This window comes from Oreochromis niloticus, linkage group LG20, assembly GCF_001858045.2.
Source record: "Oreochromis niloticus isolate F11D_XX linkage group LG20, O_niloticus_UMD_NMBU, whole genome shotgun sequence".
Taxonomy (NCBI): domain Eukaryota; kingdom Metazoa; phylum Chordata; class Actinopteri; order Cichliformes; family Cichlidae; genus Oreochromis; species Oreochromis niloticus.
The window spans coordinates 22,887,670-22,909,058 of NC_031984.2; the positions used below are offsets into that span (position 1 = coordinate 22,887,670).

A 21,389-nucleotide genomic window follows, 5' to 3' on the forward strand; every position below is an offset into this window, starting at 1 on the left:
GCATCAACCCATGCATGCATGTTCTTCCAAACACAGGCAGGCGTTTCCGAATGCTGACCTCGTTAGATGTTTGCTTGAGGCATGCACTTCCATCTCGGTGCTCTTAAACTCGTTCAGCTCTTTCCGGATTGCAGCCTGTTGGGAAAAGGAAAAAAACTGCATCAGTGCATCGAGCAGCAAAGCAACAACAGGAAGAAGGAAATATATATATATATACATATGTATAAAATCAGGCTAAAAAGTTTAAGGAGAACAGGGGATTTTGTGAGATAAGCTGATAACAGCAACTTGCAATGCTGGATAGCCTGAGTAATAGGTCAATGGGGAATTTGGGAAAAGATGTTGGGTATTTGTGTAATCCGACTGACTTACATAGTGAAATTGATTTTGGTGATAAGTCCTGAGTGAGTGGTTGCAATAAGACATAGAGATCAACGTGATGTGACTGCACTATCTAGTACACACCTTGTCTGCTGCTGACAGACGAGTCCAGGGCTTGTCTGCTCTCCTGTCGTAGTCCTGAGCTTTAGCTACCTCCACATAGTCACTGAAGCGGATGAGGATCTTTCTGTCCCGCAGTTCATCTACTGTGGGCCGCTGGTTGAGCTGGAAGCGACAAGAAGGTGCCAAACATTTGTCACCGTCTGTTGTTTACGTTGAAGTAACCAGAGCATCAGAACAGTGTATTTAATAGAAACGGAGTCTCACCTTTCTGTTTAGCCGCTGTTTGATCTCCCTCCTCTCCTCCTGTTCTGTCTGGTCATTTCTCTCTGAGAAAGTAAAAACAGCTCCTTTAAAAATTCATAATTAAATTATAAAAAATGAAGGAAAAAGTGTACTCATGCTTTGTTTACTGTGCTGATTAGTGCACGCGCTTGATGTATTAAATACGGCATGCCTCTCTGTGAGATACTTCGTAGTGAGTGAAATATTCGGGAGTAGTTTTGCGGTGTTTGAACTCACGTTTCAAAATGTTCCGACTCTCCAGCTCCTCCACATTCGGTCTCTGGCTCAGCCTCCTGCGGAGAAACACCAAAACCACGTTTTGAACCATCGTATCTTCAGATAATCTGTCCGGTCCTCTTTAAACGGGCTGCAGCTTCTTCACTGTGCGCGTTCTCGAGAGGAATCCCCTATGTTTCCATCTCGCATCCAAACCGCGGCTGTGAGACTTCAGCGGAGGCGCTCCCCACATCTGGAACAATCAGCGAAGCTAATTCTCCTTTTTTTGTTGTTGTTGTTATTATTATTTTGAGAAGTCTGCTAATTATTTCTCGGGTGCTGTGTGCTGCATCTCAGACGCGGTAGTACCTACTGCACAACGCCGCAGCAGTGAAGGCACTCCTCTCTACTACTCGCTACACGCGCTTTTCAACTGGGTCGTGATGGGCTGATGGGGCGCGACTCCCCCCAGTCTCCCTGGTTACTGCATGCCGAATTAATGGAGGCGGGGCATAGCGGGCTCCCGCTAACGGCATCCCCATTGACTGTAGAAAACAGCCTCCTCCTGATGTGCGCTGGACCACTGCCTCAGTCATCTCTCACCCACTTTGCTGCACCAGTTGAATTCAATTTTTTCCTATTTTTCTTTTTCTTTTTGTTTTTTAAATGAAGAAATATTGTTATAAGAAACAGAAATGTACTTTGTGATATAATACAATCTCTCAGTATACTACTACTATACTATAATGTATTTGCTGGTGCTCAAATGACTGAATTTAGGCTCCCACATGTTGACCCATCACCATCAAAGAGCCTGAAAGGTCTTCAAAGTTCAATATTTTTTGCTGCTGCTCATATTTATTATTTATACAAAGGGCTCAGCTTCAGACAGCGTGCGGCACACATCACAGTGCACCTCTACAGGTGGAAAGGACAGAGAGGGTAGAGCACAGCAGGGCTCTCTTTATCCTTTTGACCAAACCAATATTTGGACTCTTTATAGTTCTTGTTCTGTAATGGATCAAAGTTAAGTCACATGGAATGAGCTGAATGCGGTTTTGTGTGTTTATCGCTGGGTAGACGGGCACTTAGCAGCCAATTAAATTGTTGTATTCTAAAAGTCTGTTAATACAATAGAAAACCACATCTGTGAGAGAACTGTTTCCACCATCCATGCACAAACTATGCAGGTCTCTGCTGCACTGTGTAATGAGCATTAAGCACAAACTCAATTTCTTTACATGCCTTTTAATTAAGGGACACAAAACTAGCTGAAAAAAAAGATAGCTGAAAAATCTGGTGTGTGATTTTTTTTTTTTTTTCAGATGCTCTCAAATGCTGTGTTTTTACTCAACGCTGCATAGGATAATGAGTACATCCAAGCAACGAGTCTTTGTTAATTAACATGTGTGACCAGACACGGCACGTGGAGTAGCATGAGGAATTATTCAATAACTTGGCTCCCTCGGTGAGGTCTCCTCTGAGACGTGCGATTAGAAATGGAACAAAAAACAGAAAGGTGTCTACAATGATTACAGCATTTTGTTCCATCAGAATATGAGAATCCCATCGTTATAAACACACACATGCACACATATGTATTTATTAAGCTTTACTTCATTTTTTAAATTTTAATTTGTGTGAATGCCACTATCTTAAAACCTCATCGGGGGGAAACAGCCCAACGTGCTGCTTTTCTTTGCCTCACGACTCTTCGATAAACAAAGACAAAGTGTTCCCACAGCTCCGAGGATATTACATTTTAAACACATGGAACAGGAATATCGCTTCCAATGCCCTAGTGGATGCCACCAGCCACTATATTATTGACCTGGTCGCCTTGTTGCTTAGCAACGATACTTGGTATCCTTAAGACAATACAGTCTTCCTGCACAAATTCTCTCTTCTGCCTAGTAACACAGGGGAGGGGATTTCACTACTCCACAAAGAGCCCTATGCGCTTCATGCAGAAGCTGTGGCTATTTTTAGAAACAGCCCCTTAATTATATTTTTTTTAGTCTTTGTGGGTGAGTTGAATAAATAACACATTACTGTCAAAATTGGATGCTATTTTGGTGGGCAAATGAGATTTCCTTGTAAGATGTATGAATCACGAAAGCTACATTACCCCTCTGCTCTCAAGTGAGGAGATTTTATATTTTGGGGAACCCTGAATATCCACGGATGAGGCAACACTCTGACTCATTGTAACGCTTCATCACCCACCGCTTTCTAAACGAGAAGAAGTAAGATGTTTAAAAGGGATCTCCCAGAATACTGCAGTGACGCATAAACGCCCATCGGTTTAGGGATCTCCATTAGACACTTGAGTTGAGATGTTTGCAGAAAAATGAGTTAAAATAGAAAACCCAACTATGCCTGCCGGGGGAGGAATACAAAAAAATCCAAACAATAGAAACGCCCATGTGTGGTTGATGGAGGCGCTCGATCTTTTGTTTCAGCTGCCAACTGCAACAAGGAGACGAAAATGGCCATTCCAAGCTTCCTTCATGTTTCAAGTACAGTAGCAAACCCTCCACCCCCTCCTGCTATTATTTCTGCTGCTATAACTCCCCGACATTTATGGAGAAGAGGGAGCGCATGGGGAGATGCATTATTGAATAGTGTCAGGAGCTAAGATTGGAAACAGCACAGTATGACTGCAGCACAAGTGCCAGGTGGGGCGATTCTAAAGATAGAAAGGTCATCTATCACTGACAGGATGGATGATCATTCAGCATGAGTACAGAGAGGTAGATTTTTTTCTCTGCCGCTTAACTCATATGAATTGAATTGAACCCAGATTATTCTACAAACCCGGGCAGTGGAGAGGTTCACACAAATAAGACTGCTTTGGGTATCCCCACTGATCCTTAAACCACTGATTTATGGCTGTCTGAATTCTTTACAAAATGAAATCAAGAAGGAGTAGTTCAGCAAAAGCCAGTGCTCTGTATATAAGTCTTTATGTAACAACTGCTGTGCTACAAGTGGAACTTCTCCGTCTTGAAATATAGACCCGCTTATATAAGCTACATCCATGCTCCATCCTCACCTTTGCGTTGAGTGTTTTTGCTCGAGAATGCTTTAAACCTTTTTCCCTCTTCCCCAAATAATAATATATTTTCCTCCAGTAAATCTAAGAAAATGAGGAGGCGGGAGTATTATTAGTTCTCCCGCAGACAGACTGTAGATCTTGTTCTTTAGAAAATGTGGGTGGCACTCTGCGCTTGGCTGGGAGTTATTGCACAGCAGGTTATGCAACAGTGTGCCGTGCCCCTGTTTGATACGCCTGTGTTAAAGAGCCCCAGTCTTGTGACACGAGACCTCCGCTGTTAGTCTTTGAACATCAAGTTTCTCACTTGCATTAGAAAAGAAAAGAAAGAAAAAAACAGTTGCTCTATTAATGTCCTGGCAGCGCTTTTGTACAGAGACATTTCCTGGAAGCAATGTCTGTCTGTACTCGTTGTACTCCAGAAAGCTGAAGAATGGCAGGTTTTTAAAGGCATCTAAGAATTTCTGATACATGAGATTTTTTTTATTGTGCAGAATAAATTAAATTGTTTTATTCGGTTTGACCTTGCTTGAATAGATGTACTATTACCACAATGGGCAACTTCTAAGTTTAAGAACTAAGAACATAACAAAACGTTCCAAAACTAAGAACTGACCTTTAGTAAGAAAAAAAAAAGAACTACACATAAGCAATCTGAGCAGATTGTGCAAGATAAATCAAGTCTGTGCAAAAGACTCGGATAATCCAGTTAGAGCCAATGTTTATCTCACACCTCCACCTACTCTTAGCTGTTGTGTAACCGAGGCAATTAAGAATATAAGTTTACCCTGGAAAGACACTGCCCAGATGTTTTTTGGGCTTACAGTGCATTGTTACATAATGAATTACATGGAGACTGCACAACACTAATATGGAACCATGGCTTTAAAACCCCCCCCCAGCAAAGTTGGTGTTAATGAATTAAAAGATATCTTCACAAGGCAACGTACATCACCTAAACTGCTTTTTCTAAAATGACCAAGATTTTGTTGCAGATATTCTGACAAATTAATCACTAATACTCCACAGACAGCAGTCAAAAGAATATTTCAGCTTACTTGGCGAGTTTCATCTCAATCTGCTGGCGAATTTCCTGGCGCTCCTGATCACTCCTTGCTGGGAAGATATTCCTGTCTTCCAGCTCCTGCTTGCTGGGCCTGTTTCGTAGTTTGAAAGCCAGCAACTCCTTCCTTAGCCTGCGAGGAAGTGTGCCTACAACCACGCATGCAAGCATTAAAACACAGAGCGCTGTCACTTATTTTTAAACTTTGGAGAACTTTGTAAGGGATTTCTTCCTATTCATATCCTAACAATGGCTGCCAATGGCTACTTTATCTCATCCAAACCTCCACACTAACAGACATTTGTTTACAGTGGCGTTTGGAAATATTTGGGCAGAAACTTGGGTGTTTTGCTGTGTAGTATAAGACAGTGGCTTACACATGGTAAAGGTCATACTTGAAAATGAAGTGTTTAGGTATTTCTTATCACCAGTAACCAAGCCCCTCATGCACAACAGGTGAATAAGAACAAGTGGAACAGGACATTAAGACATTACTTCAAGCATTATTCTGATGCCAAGATGAAGCTACAGAAAAAAAATAATTTTAAGACTTATTATTATTTGTTATTTTATTTGATTCTGTGAACATCTTTATTGTCAACCTTTCTTTTTAAGCTAAAGTTGAACATGCAGCCACAACATGCACGAGCACTCTGTGGAGAGCTGTGTTTCATGTCACCTCGCTAATCTAAATCCAACATTGACTCCTCATTTAACTCAAGGCTTTTAGAGCGGTTTAGTGAAAACTTAAATCTAAAACGGCAAGCTCAAAGATACTTAAATGCCGGGTAATGGAGCTGTACAAAGTAACTAATACAGCAAGAAAACCTGTGGCCAGATGGTACGGAGGACAGTGGGTTTACAGTTGTGGTAAGAAGTTTACATACAGTCATCATTGGCATAGATTGGCATACATCTTTAATCACTTTAAACAAGAAATGGGGCCAAAAAGTACACATACAGGCTTATATACATACAAATATACCAACTAATATTTGGTTAAATGTCCCACGTGGAGATGGACCTCGTCTGGACACTTTTGCTAGCTATCAACAAGCTTCTGGCATAATTCTGATTGGATATTTCACCAGTCTTTTTGGCAGAATTGGTAGACTTCATTTAAATTGGTTGGCTTCCTTTTGTGGTTCCATATTTAAAGCATAGCTCACCACTGACAGCAGTCCCTGAGCAGGTGCTACCACCACCATGCTTGACAGCTGGCACAGTGTTCTCACCTTTACTCCTGCAGTCGTCTAGAAATGGTTCCAAGAGGTATTCCCAACTTCTATAACTGCACAATTCTCCCTCTTAAATCTGGACTTTCCTATTTCATGATCTCATGATCACTAATGATAGGTTACTAGTTAATAGGCCTTGGCTTTGTCACGTTAAGACACTGTGGAAGCACTACTTACAAAAAAATGTAAGTGACTGTGTTTTTAAATTTAAGCCTACATGTATATTTTTTACCCTGTGTGGATTAGAAAAAAATGAGAAATAAATTCAAACTTGTGCACCTAATTCTTGTTTTTAAAGTGATTAAAGATGTATACTGTACAATCACTCCACTCTTAAACAACAACAATTAAAAGAAATCATTAAAAGCCTGAAATGAGCAGAACATTCGTGCCCATAATGAGTGTAAACCTACTCAAAAATCCTAAAATTGATGCAAATGTAAGACTTTCATCCTGTTGAGTGTTAATGTTTCATTTGTAAAACAAGTGCACCGTGTTCAAAACCAGAATGTACAAACTCTGCATGCACTTTTACATTGGCCAACCCACCAGAGATAACAGACTCGTTCCAGCCGTCCAAGTCGGTGGGGACGCCTGAGGTGTTGGAGAAGCACTGGTCCAGCCGCACATTCTCCTTGTTCTCCTCTGCCTCCTTCTTGGGCCAGTCAGACCCTCCAATCCCCAAACAACTTCCCCCCAGAGACGATGTGTGTTGGTTATCTGAGCTGCAGGAGCGAGAGAGCCGTCCGTCGGAGCACCACATCCGCGGGGGTGAGCCCTGCTCACACCCATCATGGACACTGAGGATACATGGTGTGGATGTGGACAGTGGATTTAAAAGCAATATATGAGGAAATTATAGGCCATTGTCATTTAAAAGACACTATCACAGTATATTAGACGTAGACTATATTACGATGAAGTCATAAATTGACATAGTAGAATAGTGATAAACCAACAAAAGAGCTCAGTAGCAATCCAGTGTCAATGGTAAAAAGCAAAATCACATGTAAACAGCTGTATGGGTTCACTTCAGACTCACCTCTCCTGTCTGTTCTTAGAAGCGAAAGCTCTTTGCAGTTCCTCCATTATGCAGCTAGGGGGCATGGGAGGGTGTATCATATTGCCTAGATGTGGGGACCCTGAGGGGTTGGCCAGAGGCCCTCTTAGTGGCAGGGTCATTGAGGCCAGACTTTCTGTGGCCCTGGGTAGAGGCTCCTTGGGGAGGTAGGAGTTGGGCAGATGAGTAGGGAGTGATACAGGACCTGAATCTGACAAAAGAAGATAATCAGGTTATTTAATGTCTTCTTATCTATCTTTAGCATATTATTTTATTTCTTTATTATTTGTTTATTTCTTCACATCTGCTAAATACGACAAGAGAATGGCATGTGTGAAGGAAATAAGGTTTTTGCAAGGATTTCTTGCAAAGAAATGAGATTGATATTTGTGCTCTGCAGTTGTTAAGAACCACACAGTGATGTGAAAAAGAAAGTACACTTTCTTTCAGTTCTAAGGTTTAATTTATCAGGACATAATAAAAAATTTCACAAATGGTCCTTAGCAGGCAGGTATAGTATGTTATTATTCATTTACCAAAAGCTGCACAATGCATGCATATATCCAGAAGCAGTGTGTGAAAAACACGTTTACCTTTACTGATTGATATAAGTAGCAGCTAGGTTTTGCTAGTCACATGCATTTGATTAACTGGCCATCAGTAAATGTGAGCACCTCTGTTGTATGGAATTATATTTTATGTCAAAAGCACAAGTTTCAATTCAGGTGAGCATGAGAAAAAACTGAAATTTCAATAGAGAAAAACCTCATTTTTAATTTGTTTGATATGATATGTTTACTTGACATCATCTTTTATATTTTACATTAATATACATGTGAAACTAATATAGCGTCAAAGATTAAAGCACTGGTAAGATTGGATATTTTTTAACAAATGACTGAGGTAATACAGGGTCTTGATGTCTATGACTTGTTAGCTGTTTCACTAAAGAGACATATTTCTTCAAAATTACTAAATAGTTTTTAAAACCCAAAGAAGTAATATTATCCAATATTTCAAAGAAATGAAAGATAACATATAGAAATATGTTCAAATTTGTGTTTACATTGTTTTAATGATCTCATGAACCCTCAGATTTTGACTTTGTGAAGGGGCTTGACCCCTCGGCACATCACTACTGAACAATTTCTGCCTAACTACAGGCAGAGGAGTTCAAGGTCTCCATCATCTCCACCTTGACCACCTAAAACAGCAAAATCCTACTGATACACTTCAATACGCCTTACTACTTCATTTAAAAATCTAGGACTATTACTTTTAATGCAGTATTTTAAAACTGTGGTACTGGTACTTTTAGTTAAGGAAAGGAAACAGTTCCTCCACCACTGAGTGGTGTTGATGATGGAGGAAAGACTGTCAAGCACATCTTCCAAAAATAGTCCATTGGTGTTTAATTGCATTGCACTGTGTTGACTCTAAAGAGTACATTCACATCACATTTACACTTATTAAAAATAAATGTCTTTGCTTGTTATCTTGCTTCAATTGTATTTACCAGCATAGAGTTCAGATAGAGATATGCTTTATACAGCTCTTACAGTGCTGTGAAAAAGTATTTGCACTCTTTCTGAATTCCTAATTTTCTTGATCGTTGGTGCACTTGAATGTTTAGATCACCAAACAATTTTTATATTTTAATATTAGACAAAGATAACTTAAGTAAATACTAAAAATATGAGCCATACCCAGACCTGCTGAATCGAGAAATCACTTAAATAGAACCTGTCTGACAAAGTGAGTCTAAGGTCTAAAAGACCTTAAAAAGCAACCCATCATGCTGTGATCTGGAAACAGATGAGAAAGTCATTGACATCCATCAGACTGAAAAGGGTTACAATGTCATTTCTAAGGCTTTGGGATTCCACCGAGAGGCATGATCCACAAATGGAGAAAACCTGGAACAGTGGAGAACCTTCCCAGGAGTGACCAGCCTACCAAAATTACTCCAAAAGCCCATCGACAACTCATTTGGAAGGTCACAAAACAACCCACAACAACATCTGAAGACCTGCAGGCCTCACTTGCCTCCGTTAATGTCAGTATTCATGATTCAACAATAGGAAAATAGCCAAAACTTGCAGGAGTGTGCTGAGGAGAAAACCAATGCTGCCCAAAAAGAACACAAACGCTCGTCTCACATTTGCTGAAAACATCTCGATGATCCCCCAGGACTTTTGGGAAAATATTCTGTGGACTGACAAGACAAAAGCTGAACTTTTTGAATTATTTTTTCCACTTAAATCTGGCGTGAACCTATCACAGCATTTCATAAAAAGAACATCATAACAGCAGTCAATGACTTGTTTTAATCGTTGGACGCATGAATGTGAGAGACTCATTGGTAGTTGTCACAAATGCTCGATTGCTGCAGTTCTTGCAATAAAGGTTGTTTAGGGGGCAATTATTTTTTCACACAGGCTCGGGTAGGTGTGGATAACCTTTCTCCCTTAATAAATTAAATTATCCTTTACAAACTGCATTTTGTACTTGCTCAGGGTATATTTGTCTAATATTAAAGTTTGTTCGATCATCTAAATTCTGAAATCAAGAAGAGGGTAAGTATGTTTTCACAGTACTGCATGTGGATGAAAATGACAGTTATTTACTCAGCACTCACCATCTCCAGTGCTCAGCTGGGGCAAAAGTTTTGGAGGTACTTGTGGTGGGGAAGTTCCTGGAGGAATCTCTTCCTCTGATCTCTCTTCCATCTGTTCTCCCATGTCCTGCAGTCCCTCAGGTAAATCCCCTGCAGGGTGCACCTCCTCATCTCCCTCCTCCTCCGGTAGTCGCACATTCTCCTCCACCCGTTCACAGTCTTGGAGAGGGGCGGCTACTGAAGAACGTTAAAGAAGGAGGAAAAAAAGGCATTTATTCAAAGAGTCTCAATCAAAGAGTTTCACAGCACAGAATCAATAAAATGTCATTTTAATTGATTCCAAAAGCTGGAAACAGCTCGTTTATGGACTTATGTTACAGAGCGATCATACTTAATATGTGTGGAGAAACCATGCAAACTCTCATTTACTTTGGCTAAATACAAAGTCAATGAAAATTCCTCACAGTTTCAGCCTGATTTAAACACTTGACACTTAAAATCTGCCAAAGCCTCTCTTTAAAAAATTAACAGAATGAGCTTATTTGCTCCACCAGTTCCAAATGCGTGCAAGCATTCACAAATTTCCTGTAGTTTTGTAATTATTCCAACCCTGTGTGGGCTGAGCATGAAGATTAACATCCCTTTGCCTTTGCTGCCCTCTACTGGTACAAAGTGTAGAAAATGGGTGCATAAACAAGCGTCTCAGTTTCATTTGAGAAAGCCAGCACAGTGGATTACACTTGCATTGCAAAATGTTTACATCCAACTCAAGGCTTCCCTTATGATAAATACATAAACCAATAATTTAATTCTAAAGTCAACATACATTTGTGAGCTTTTGCAGGAAGGTAACAAAATAAAGTTCCTCCCTTCCTTTCGTTTCCCCCCCCAGACAGATTTCAAGCATTTTATCAAATTGCAGCAACGTTATACCATATTGATCTTTTGATGCTGGGTTAAAGACATCCAGCCACTTCACAAATCCATTTCCCCCTCATCTGTTGCTTTTGCAGTTCCATTGATTAGTTTACTCTGAGTACAGCAGAAGATTGTCCTACCTGAAGGGGGATGCTCCTCCTCAGGACCAAGGTATTCCACACTGCTTACTGTGAGGTTTGGATTCAATGGTCCCCCAAATCCTCCAAGTAAGACCGCACCATCCGAGCAGCAGCCTTGGGTGGGGGAGTTTGGGTCGTGGCATAGAAGGCCACTCGATAATGCTACATCTGTGAATGGAGAATGAGACTGAATGTAGTTCATTTGTTGGAGAGATTAGTTAACCCATAAGAATACACATACATGATATGAAGCTAGGTAGAATTAGTTTTTAAGTTATTCCAAATTAGCTTTGAATTTATAGAATAACCAATCAGATTGCAGCTCTTAACTGGACATGGTGTCCAGGTGAGACCAGTTAGAGAGCAGTTATCAGCAGGATGGGCTGAAAAACACTGCTGCAGGCCTCTGATGTGACCAGCTGTGATTTCCCTAAATGACATTCACTCTTTCAGTCACCTTCATTCAACATCAGTCTCCATTACAGCAAGACCATCACATTTAGTCTTGTCTTCAGCAAATATTATGCTGCTTTTAAAAGTAGACACACAAGGTGACTCGGGATAAATCAATATTAAGGTCTGTATACTTTGAGTAAGAATAAACATTAAATGCATTTTTGCAGCAGCAGCAGCAATCTCATATCGCAGCCATTACATTTTAGCCTCAAAATTTGAAGATGGTTGTCATGCAGCTATTAATTTGCCCTATACAGATTTTGCTCACTCACAGCTTATATTTTAAAACAAAATGTAATGTTTAAAATCTACTTTTATTTTAAAGGAAAAGGAAAAAGAAGTTTAAAATTGTTAACTAAAATTAAAAGTGGGTATCAAAAAGTTTTTTTTTTAAATTTATAAATAATAAATCAAATTATAATAAATATTAAATATTGTTTAATAAATGAAATTTTTATACATTTTGCATTTAGCTTTTGGGATTGGTTTAAGGCTGGGATGTCTACGTGACTGTAAGTAATTTGCATTCATAAAGTGTTTATAATTGTAATGTCTGCCCTGAACTTTTAACAAACTGCTGAAAAATTCTTGTCCATATTATTAAAAAGAGACTTGAACAAATATTGAGAGTAATAAAAACGAAACTAAAATGAACGATTTTAAAAGATAAAAACTATAACTCTACTTATAAATCAATAGATTCAATTATGAAAAAGTTTAAAATACTTTCTCTTGTACAGCAGGCAAAATATTCCAGCCAGATGGCAACAAGTCTTTGGGGACTCTGGTAATATGTTTTCTAATAACAACATCTGATGCTTACCACTGTGACAATGTAAAAGTAAAAAATGGGATGTAAAAAACAGGAGATTATTGATGTGAAACACTGAAACATAGTTTAAAACATTCAACTTTGATATGTGATGTGATGCATTTTGTTCTAAGAAAAAATATTTTAATTGACATTATGTCACACCTACAGCTTTGCTCTTATAACAATCATCTGATTCAGTGAGAGTAAGATTAAAAGATATGTATCAGGTCTTTCCTTAGTATAAACCATGTCATGCTTTTCATCTATGTGGCTTAAATTTAAAAAATTATACATTTTTTACAGGTCTCACCGTGTGCGAAACCTGGAAATACAAACACCTGTTCTCCTCTTACCTGTGGAACTCTGCTTGAGCTTCTCGTTTTTCTTTTTCCTCCACTTCCAGGGCTTGAAGATGCGCCCCAGGGTGGCCAGCTTGCTGTTACGTCGGATTGGCGGTGTGTGCACCCCAGTCACCAAGCAACCTGTCCTCAGCACCCTCTGCTGGTCCACCACATCTACTGCATGATGACAGAGGGTGGAGAGGTTTTACAGTAGGACGAAATGAGTTGAGCACGGAGTGGGTGGGGATTTGTAGGTGAATGAAACAGAAAAAAGAAGGCAAAGAAAAGTCAAAGGGGAAGAGGGGTGCAGGTGAGAGATGAAACACAGAGAGAGGGAGGGAAAGAGAGGAGCAAGGGCCCAATTAGTATGCTCACCTTAGTGAATAAACCATGATAGAGTCCAAGTGCTGTGAACAGATTGAATTAGAAAGACTAATTTGATCAAGGCACGCTCCCTGATGGCTGCTATTTCCCTGTGAATCCCCTCCCTCCCAGCCGTACGTCATGCATCAAAATAAATCTCTCTCACAGTCCAAGATATGGCAAAATATGAAAGCACAGAGACACAGACAGCCTCACAAAACTACAAAAGAAGCATTTCCCCAAAGACCAACAGGTGTGCCAGTTTTGCTCTTTTCCCAAAAACAACAATAGTATCAGATGCCTTTTAAGGCAGGGCTCATCATTGTATTGTGTCAGCATTCTTATTTCTATTACACCACTCCTGTGCTTCATGTTGATATGTCACTTGTTGTATCCCACACTGTATGTATATACCTGCAAAATGTTCCATAATGTCCAAAATACAGCTGAGATGCAGTATATTATGTTTTTTGTTACTACCCAAAATACAGACTTTTCCTAATTTAATTACATGTAAATTTTCAATGTACTTTTGTTATACAAGTACAGTCTAAAATTTTACATTTTATAAGATCTGGTCAAATGAAATGAACTTGATTGGTGTACATTCTGGCAGCACGGTGGTGCAGTGATTAGCACTGTTGCCTCATCTAGCTGCGGCCTTTCTGGGTGGAGTTCTCTCTAAGCACTCCAGCTTCCTCTTGCAGTTAGTAGGATTCGGTCAATTGGTGTTTCTAAATTGACCAATAGGTGTGACTGTGAGTGTGAATGGTTTCTTTCTCTCTGTGTCAGCCCTGCGTCAGATTGGCGATTGGTCCAGGGTGTACCCCACCTCTCACCCTATGTTAGCTGGGATTTGCTCCAGCACCCCTCGCAACCCTGATAAGGAGAAGATGAATAAGAACGGATGGATGGTGTACATTCAATTTATACCAAGCACATTTTCCTTAAAGATCGTTTATCTGGATAAATAAACCTTTGATTTTATATGTTTCAGCTGCATTTAAAAAAAATGCTTCATTTGTATTTTGTACATCTGTATTTTGTCTTGATCGTCCTATAAAGACATGATACTTTAATACTATGTAGACTCTTGTCTTTTTACATTGTGTCTGAGGCTGGTGAACCACGTGCTCATGTGTCTGTGTTGAGTTCTGCAAGAAAAAAATGATACTGAATGAAACAAACAAACAAACATCTCATTTTTAAAAGATAAAAAACAGTTTTAGAAACAAATTAAAACATATGGTAGCAATCGACACGGTCCATGACTGTAACGATTTATTTATTGTGGTAAATGAGTTGCCCCTGTTGACTGTGGCGCTTTTCGCATTCTTCGTAAAGGAAGTTTGTATTTTGAATGAACGGCGGCGGCTATGACTCATGTCTGGCAAAGTGTGGGTCTACAGATTCATGTGTGCGCATTGCTGCTGGCTTGCCTGCATTTTCTTACAAAGAGAGCCAAGAAAGCAGAAATATGCTATATGTGCTACGTGTTTAAGAGCTACATGCGTCATTGTGACAAAAATGAAGCGATATCTGCCTTCGCAATGCCGGGAGCGTTGTTCAAACAATCAGCTGAGGAGGAGGCAAGGATTTGTGATAAAGGAGTTTTGGGGGGGAAGAGGGGGGATTTGGAGAGTGGCTCAGGGTGTGATGTGGAGTACAGTGATGGAGGAGGGTGGATACAGCTGACTCTGTTTCAAGCTTCTTCTTTTTTTGCAGCCTTTGCTTCTTTCTTGAAGCACATGGGTAGGGAGAAGAAAGTGAAAAGCAGGCAGTGGTTGGGGGAAGGAAAACAGAAGAGGAGAGGCAAAATAAGGAGAATAAGAAGCAAGAAAAGACCAATAAAAAAAGAAGAAGAAGAGAAGGAGGTTAGAAAAACAGTAAAAGAACAAATTTAAAAACTGAAAACTGAAGGAACAGGGATCGTAAAAAGGCAATGGTGAGGGACATATGAAAGAAGCAAATTTCTAGTTTGGCATCTTGTCCCTAAAAGTTCCTGGAAACAGGTCAGTTGACCATCCATCTCGGCATATCATCATCACCACTGTCACACATGCGGCGTTGCAAATGTGGCGCCGCACGCAAAATCCAGGTCAAGCTGGAAGGAAACGCACCCAGTCGCTCAGAGAGAGAGAAAAAAAAGCTTAAGAGAAGGAGAGGGGGAGTAGGAGGGGTATGTCTGCGTTAGGGGGAGAGTGTGTGTGTGTTTGAGGAGAGAGAAGAGAAGGGGAGAGGAGGTGGGGTCAGGCCCGCTGCTGTTGCTATGGCGACCACATCCAGATGCTGCCGCAGCAGTGGGTGCCGGGTGGACGGGGGAGGAGCGAGTCAGGCCGAAGCAGAGGAGAGGAGGAGAGAGAAGAGGGGAGAGGAGCCCCCTATACAGACACCGCCACATCTAAAGCCAGTGGCGGCACCCAGTGCATTGTGGGTAGATGGTGAAGCCACATGGAGGACGAGATGTGTCTGCATTTTGAAAGAGGGAAGGAGATGGAGGGGAGGAGGAGAGAGGGGTGGTGGGGGTGGGGATTCCAGGGAGAAGAAGAGGCGAAAAGAAGAGATGGGAGGGGGGAGAGGGGGGTCTGTTGCTATACGGAAGAGCTTGCAGTAGAACCCGGCCTCGTCCAATCACGGAGCAGCTATTTATAATGCATATCAAGTAACTGTTCATTTTTCATAGAGGGGGTGGTTATTCAGGGAAAATGACAGGAGTCTGGCGAAAGCGCGAGAATTAGGTGAAAACACATGCGTGCACGTTGAGATTTCCTTTATCCGCTGAATGGGGATGCATCGAAATGTGTGTCAGATAAGCATGAATGGACGACATGCACTGTGTGGGGATGATGCGCGATTTTAATTACTATGCTAATGTAAATAGGATTTATTAAATCCATGTGTCATGCTCATGCAGGGGACCAGTCAGTCGTTTGCTGTGCGCCTGCCTTCAGCTTCAACGCGAGGCTGCACACAGTGTAATTCCAATCAGGTGCCGGCATCTCATAAACCTCCTGACCTTAGGAGTACAGGTAAATATAACCTACAAATGGTAGACTCTAAGCAGCATCAGTGAAGTCTGAACTCAGAAATGATTTAGGAGAGGAAAAAGGAAGGCAATATGATAATGTGACTTGGCAAGGAAACTAAAAAAGAGCGCTTTAGTGTGCCACTGGGGACTACACCCCACTTAACCAGCTTGTCAGCACATTCTGGAGCAAAAGATATCACCCACCACCCACCCACCCACACACACACACACACACACACACGCATATGTATATACATATACATATATATATATATATATATATATATATATATATATATATATATATATATACATATGTATATGTATGTATGTATATACAGATAGATAGATAGATAGATAGATAGATAGATAGATAGATAGATAGATAGATAGATAGATAGAGCCCCTAGTTGAGAAGACAAGAGCGCTAACAAATAAAACACCAATTATTTTAAAATAGAAAGTCAAAAATTAAAGTGCAACTATAAATAAATCCCAAGCATTTAATCTTATGCTCTCACACTGATAACCACGAAGCAAAAGAGCATCAGTGAGCAATAAATACAACTCTGAAGCTTTTTGTGAGCTATTGAATGAAACTGATTCATTCTGGGTAGTAAGATAACATCAATGACATAGTTTCGGCAGTGAGGTTACATGAGGCAAAGCCTTGCTTTGCTAAATACACCCGATCTGCTCACTCAGTGACACTGACACAAATCAAAATAGAAGTGCACTGCACAATTAAGGCAACAGTAACTAAGAATCAAACTGTGCCGATAATAGTTTGCGTTATTTCACTGCGTTACAGCTAAGACTGCTTATTTTACAGGCAGGTGTTTAAACCTGGAATGCCAATGCTGAAAAGCCCTTAAAGTGAGGGAGAAAATACGGTTTGTCCATCATGTTACAATTTTAAGTTACAACTCAAACAGCAAAATGTGTGTGTCTGATATTTGGGCCACAATGTTGGTCCAGACTACATCAGAACCATGTATCCATCAGAAGATAGATACACTGTGCTCATAATTGGATAGACGTGGTCAGCAACAATACCCAGGTCAGCTGTTGCATTTAACTGATGCCCATTTTGGACTAAGGGACCCAAAGTATGCCAAGAAAATATCACCGAACCCATTACACAACCACCACTAGCCTGAACCGTTCATACGAGACAGAAAGATAGATCCTTGCATTCATGTTGCTGACAGTAAATGCTGACACTACCATCTGAATGTCACAGCAGAACTCGAGGCTCATCACACCATGCAACACAGCACATGCAGCACATGTGTCACAGGTTCTATGTGTTGTGCATTCAGGGATGCTGTTCTGCATATCTTGGTTGTGGTTATTTTTGTTATATTTGCCTTCCTTTAACCTCAAAGCAGTCTAGCCATTCTTCTCTGACCTCCAACATCAACAAGAAATTTTCACCCCGAGAACTGCTGCTCACTATAATTTTTTTCCTCTGGAAATCCCAGACATGGTTGTGCATAAAAATCCCAGTAGATCATCAGCTTCGGAAACACTCAGACTAACCTGACTAGAACCAACAACATTCAAAGTCGCTTAAATCTCTTTCTTTCCCATTTCTGATTCTCAGTTATAGCTTAAATAGGTTGTCTTGACCATGTCTACATGCATAAATGCTCCTGCCATGTGATTGGCTGTTTAAATACTTGCACTAATGAGAAGCTAAACAGGTGTACTTAAAAAAGTGTCCTTTGAGTGTACAATACAATGATTAAAATGGTAAATTGTCTGTATTTGTATAGCGCTTTACACTACATTCAGTCATCCACCCATTCACACACACGTGATGGCAAGCTGCATTGTAGCCACAGCTGCCCTGGGGTACACTGACAGAGGCGAGGCTGCCGGACACTGGCGCCACCGGGCCCTCTGACCACCACCAGTAGGCAACGGGTGAAGCGTCTTGCCCAAGGACACATTAACCGAGACTGTCGAAGCCAGGGCTCGAACTGGCAACCTTCCGATTACAAGACGAACTGCCAACTCTTCAGCCACGATCGCCCCAATACCTTAAAGGCCCAATACCTGCGCCACCAAATGCTATTCTAATTAGGAAAACTTGATAGTCTGCATTTTAGTATGTTGGCATGTTTATGATTGAAACATTATGACTCTCATTAGTACACTGCTCAAAATACTGCGAACATCTCAGAACCAAATCTTTAGCATTGGTTGTCACCACACAACTATAATATATGTGAGCTTCACTGGCCTTATCACATACATCAAACCTCCCCCTTGGTGTCTATCATCCCTGCAGACCATACAGAGTCTCATTGTGAACGGACAGTGTGCCCTTGAATGGAGCACCTCCTTACCACGCCAGCTAACCTCATCGCTTTACCCCCCTGGCTTTACAACTGTGCTGCCATCTGTTTGTAGCCCCTCTGCCTCAGGGGCCCAGCCACAGTCAGGGCACACAGCTATCATCTCGCAGGGAGAGAGTGAGGAGCAGAACGGCTGAAGCACCATACAATGACCAGAGTGTGAATGAGAGCGAAAGGCTGAGATCAAGAATGGCAGCGGTCAGCTATACTTAAAGAGGAAAAAAGGAAAGAATTATGAACATGTCCAGAAGATGACTCTATTCATGCTTCCCCAGGCATGCCACAGACAGATTAAAGCCTTATTTCTTAGCTCTCTTTCTTCTAAGAAACATATTTTGCGTCTACATTGACCCCTGACTCAAAGGAAATGGCACAATGTGCAGATTTACAACATTAGTATCCTCCTGATTGACCTTCAGCAGTACTAAATAATACAGTTAGAAATGATCAAAACAGCATTCTTGTTTTGCCGATAGCTTCAACAGTGAGCACATTTTGCACCCCGACCACCACTAAGGACACAGAGGTCATGTCTTTGTTATCTTTTTTCCATGTTTGCCCTTTTTCCTTTTTCATACAATACACTTCATTAGAGATGACAGAGTCATCATTTCCGTAATGGAAGCCATATCTAAGAAGCAGCATTCTCATTTTTACCAACTAATAAATTATTAGCATGTTTATGCTCTACTTATTGATCCATTTTAACCCTGATAAATAAGTTCTGGCCTAAACGTTTAATTAGATAAAAGCGTCAGTCTGACGCGTATGTGGTGTACTGTAACTTGTTTGGGAATATAACTTGTGTCAGGGGAAACGGGGTATCGTCGTGTAAGGCTGCAAAGGTCAAGTCTCTAGATCATCAAAGCAATTATAGCCAAAGTGTGAAACACCAGTGTGTGGGCATCAAGCGAGCGAAATGATGTCAGTGAGTCCAGGAGCCAATAGAAAATGCCGGAGGCCCTTCTTTATTACCATATGTTAGAGCTGAGAATGGGGACTGGTGGGTGGCTTTGCTTGTAAGCCGTTGCTGCATCATCAACAAGGAACTAAGAGTTTAGTTTATTTTCACTTTCTGATGAAAGGCTGCTCCTCTGTTTTCACTGTTTCTACTTCCATCTGTTTAGATTTACACGAGCGCTATCAGGCGCACAGATGTTAGACCGAGCACAAACGTACTGGCATTTTGGTGCTGATTGCTGTAAGGTTCCCTGTCGCGTCTGATTAACAATGAGTGTATGTTAATATCTGTGTGACATTATATTATAAAAAAAAACCCTTTGAATAAAGGTGCATTCCTTCAGTGTTAGGACTACTATGCATAAACTCTGTCATATATCGTCTTTTCATTGTCCCACAGGAACCTTTGTCAAGTGTGATAACAAAGACTCCTAGTGACATCATCAGGGTTATGTGGGTTCAGCTTGCAGCCTCAAAAGCGATGTGTATCAGTGATGCTTAGTTCATTTTAACAGTATCTGAGACTCTGCTGTGTAGCTGAGCATTTCCAATAGAATCAGTGCACACAGGGCTGAAAACTTTAGCACAACATTGTATCACTATAACACGCCTTTGAAACTGTGTCCCATGTTCTGAGAACACAAGCAAACGACACAACATACACTGATAAACATCAAGATTGAATGTAATTGTTTGTAAACTGTCACTGGAGATTGAAGGTAGGAGAGAATGGAGAAACTGCAACCCAGCTACGAGCACGATTCAGTGTTTGTGGAAGAGCTTTTGCAGAGTTCAGATGCTTACATGTGGACAGAAACTAACCATAAATTCTGGAAATGGGTATCTGCAATAGAAATACCCAAAATAATCATGATAATTCCTGCAGGCACGTGCATGCGCACACGCTGAACATGTTTCCACACAGACACTCCTCTGCATTCAAACCCCCCTCCCCCCAAAAAACAGGCTATCTTTGCCCAACTGTGAAAACCTCCATGTATCTATCGCATCCACCCAGTGGGCTGAAAATGTCCCTGCTAAAAGTGTGTTTCCTGTTGCCCACACAACAGGGGGAGCCTCAGAAAATGTCATGCCAGCCTTCACTCCAGAGAACTACCAAGTAAAGGAAGAGAACCCATCCAGGTAGGCTTCACATTCATATTTAAGTTTTGGGCCACGTTCACTATACCGATCCCAAGAAACGTCACTCTGTTCAGAAAGCTTCCCTTCAATCACGTAATGGAAGTCTTGGTTCACCCTTTGCACCTTGGGCTGCTCCTTCAGTCTACCACATTAATCTAACAAACTGGGAGATTCATATTGACTCCTTTAGCTCCTTTTATATCTTCATAAGTGCTGCTTGGAAAAGACTTCCCTCTTCACAGGGTGATGATTTAATTATAAAATTAAACTTCCCCTTCCTGCTAAATGCCTCAAATTCTCAGGCAGCCTTGTGTTTAGAAAGACTTGTGTTTAAAAAGGTCACAGTTTCAATACAGAGTAAGTCTCTCAAGTGCTTTACGCAAACTTGAACAATAACTCAAGTATCGCTTACTCAACTATTTAACACTTTTCTCCACAAAAGTTTATGCACAGGTGTGTCAGAGGAGGTGAAGTTAGTTAGCGACTCGAGCAGCAGACACAGGCGGGTGAACTTTATTGCCATTATTTCCACAGATTTGGGCTCTGTTCGTGAAAATGTAATACAAAGCATGTCGAGTGTGTCATTGAGATGGAGAAGGAGAGCCCAAAGTTTTTGTATCTGCAGTTGCTACAAGGCTGTTAGCCCGTCTCCGCTGGGCTCCCATTGCTCTGCTGGGAGGTGCACAGAGGAACAGCACAATTCACCACTGTTAGCACTGTAATTCCCAAACACATCCCACAGCAAGGATACACGTCGCATTCGGATCCCCTCGTGTGTGTGTGTGGGATGGTTTGGGCTTAAATGGAAAGCAGAACAGGGAACCACAGTATACAATATTGTGCCCAAAGCAGCAACTTCTCAAGGGAAGCACAAAACCAAATTAAACA

The 21,389-nt window shown here is 41.0% G+C and overlaps 1 protein-coding gene across 3 annotated transcripts in view; it reads right to left on the reverse strand.

Annotated features, from left to right (window-relative positions):
• The window catches only part of phactr3a (phosphatase and actin regulator 3a), a 34,150-nt gene that overhangs the window by 1,294 nt on the left and 11,467 nt on the right, over positions 1 to 21,389 (reverse strand). Inside the window, exons 2-11 of one of the 3 annotated variants that reach the window (XM_005478245.4) lie at positions 12,657 to 12,818; positions 11,034 to 11,201; positions 9,997 to 10,212; positions 7,341 to 7,569; positions 6,848 to 7,098; positions 5,056 to 5,209; positions 964 to 1,019; positions 709 to 770; positions 466 to 606; positions 59 to 135 (exon numbers count right to left, since the gene is read on the reverse strand). In XM_005478245.4, coding sequence (XP_005478302.1) covers positions 59 to 135; positions 466 to 606; positions 709 to 770; positions 964 to 1,019; positions 5,056 to 5,209; positions 6,848 to 7,098; positions 7,341 to 7,569; positions 9,997 to 10,212; positions 11,034 to 11,201; positions 12,657 to 12,818 — 1,516 coding nt within the window. Of the gene's footprint in view, positions 1 to 58; positions 136 to 465; positions 607 to 708; positions 771 to 963; positions 1,020 to 5,055; positions 5,210 to 6,847; positions 7,099 to 7,340; positions 7,570 to 9,996; positions 10,213 to 11,033; positions 11,202 to 12,656; positions 12,822 to 21,389 lie in introns of all 3 variants that reach the window. The other 2 variants (XM_005478244.4, XM_005478243.4) reach the window with 2 other exon arrangements.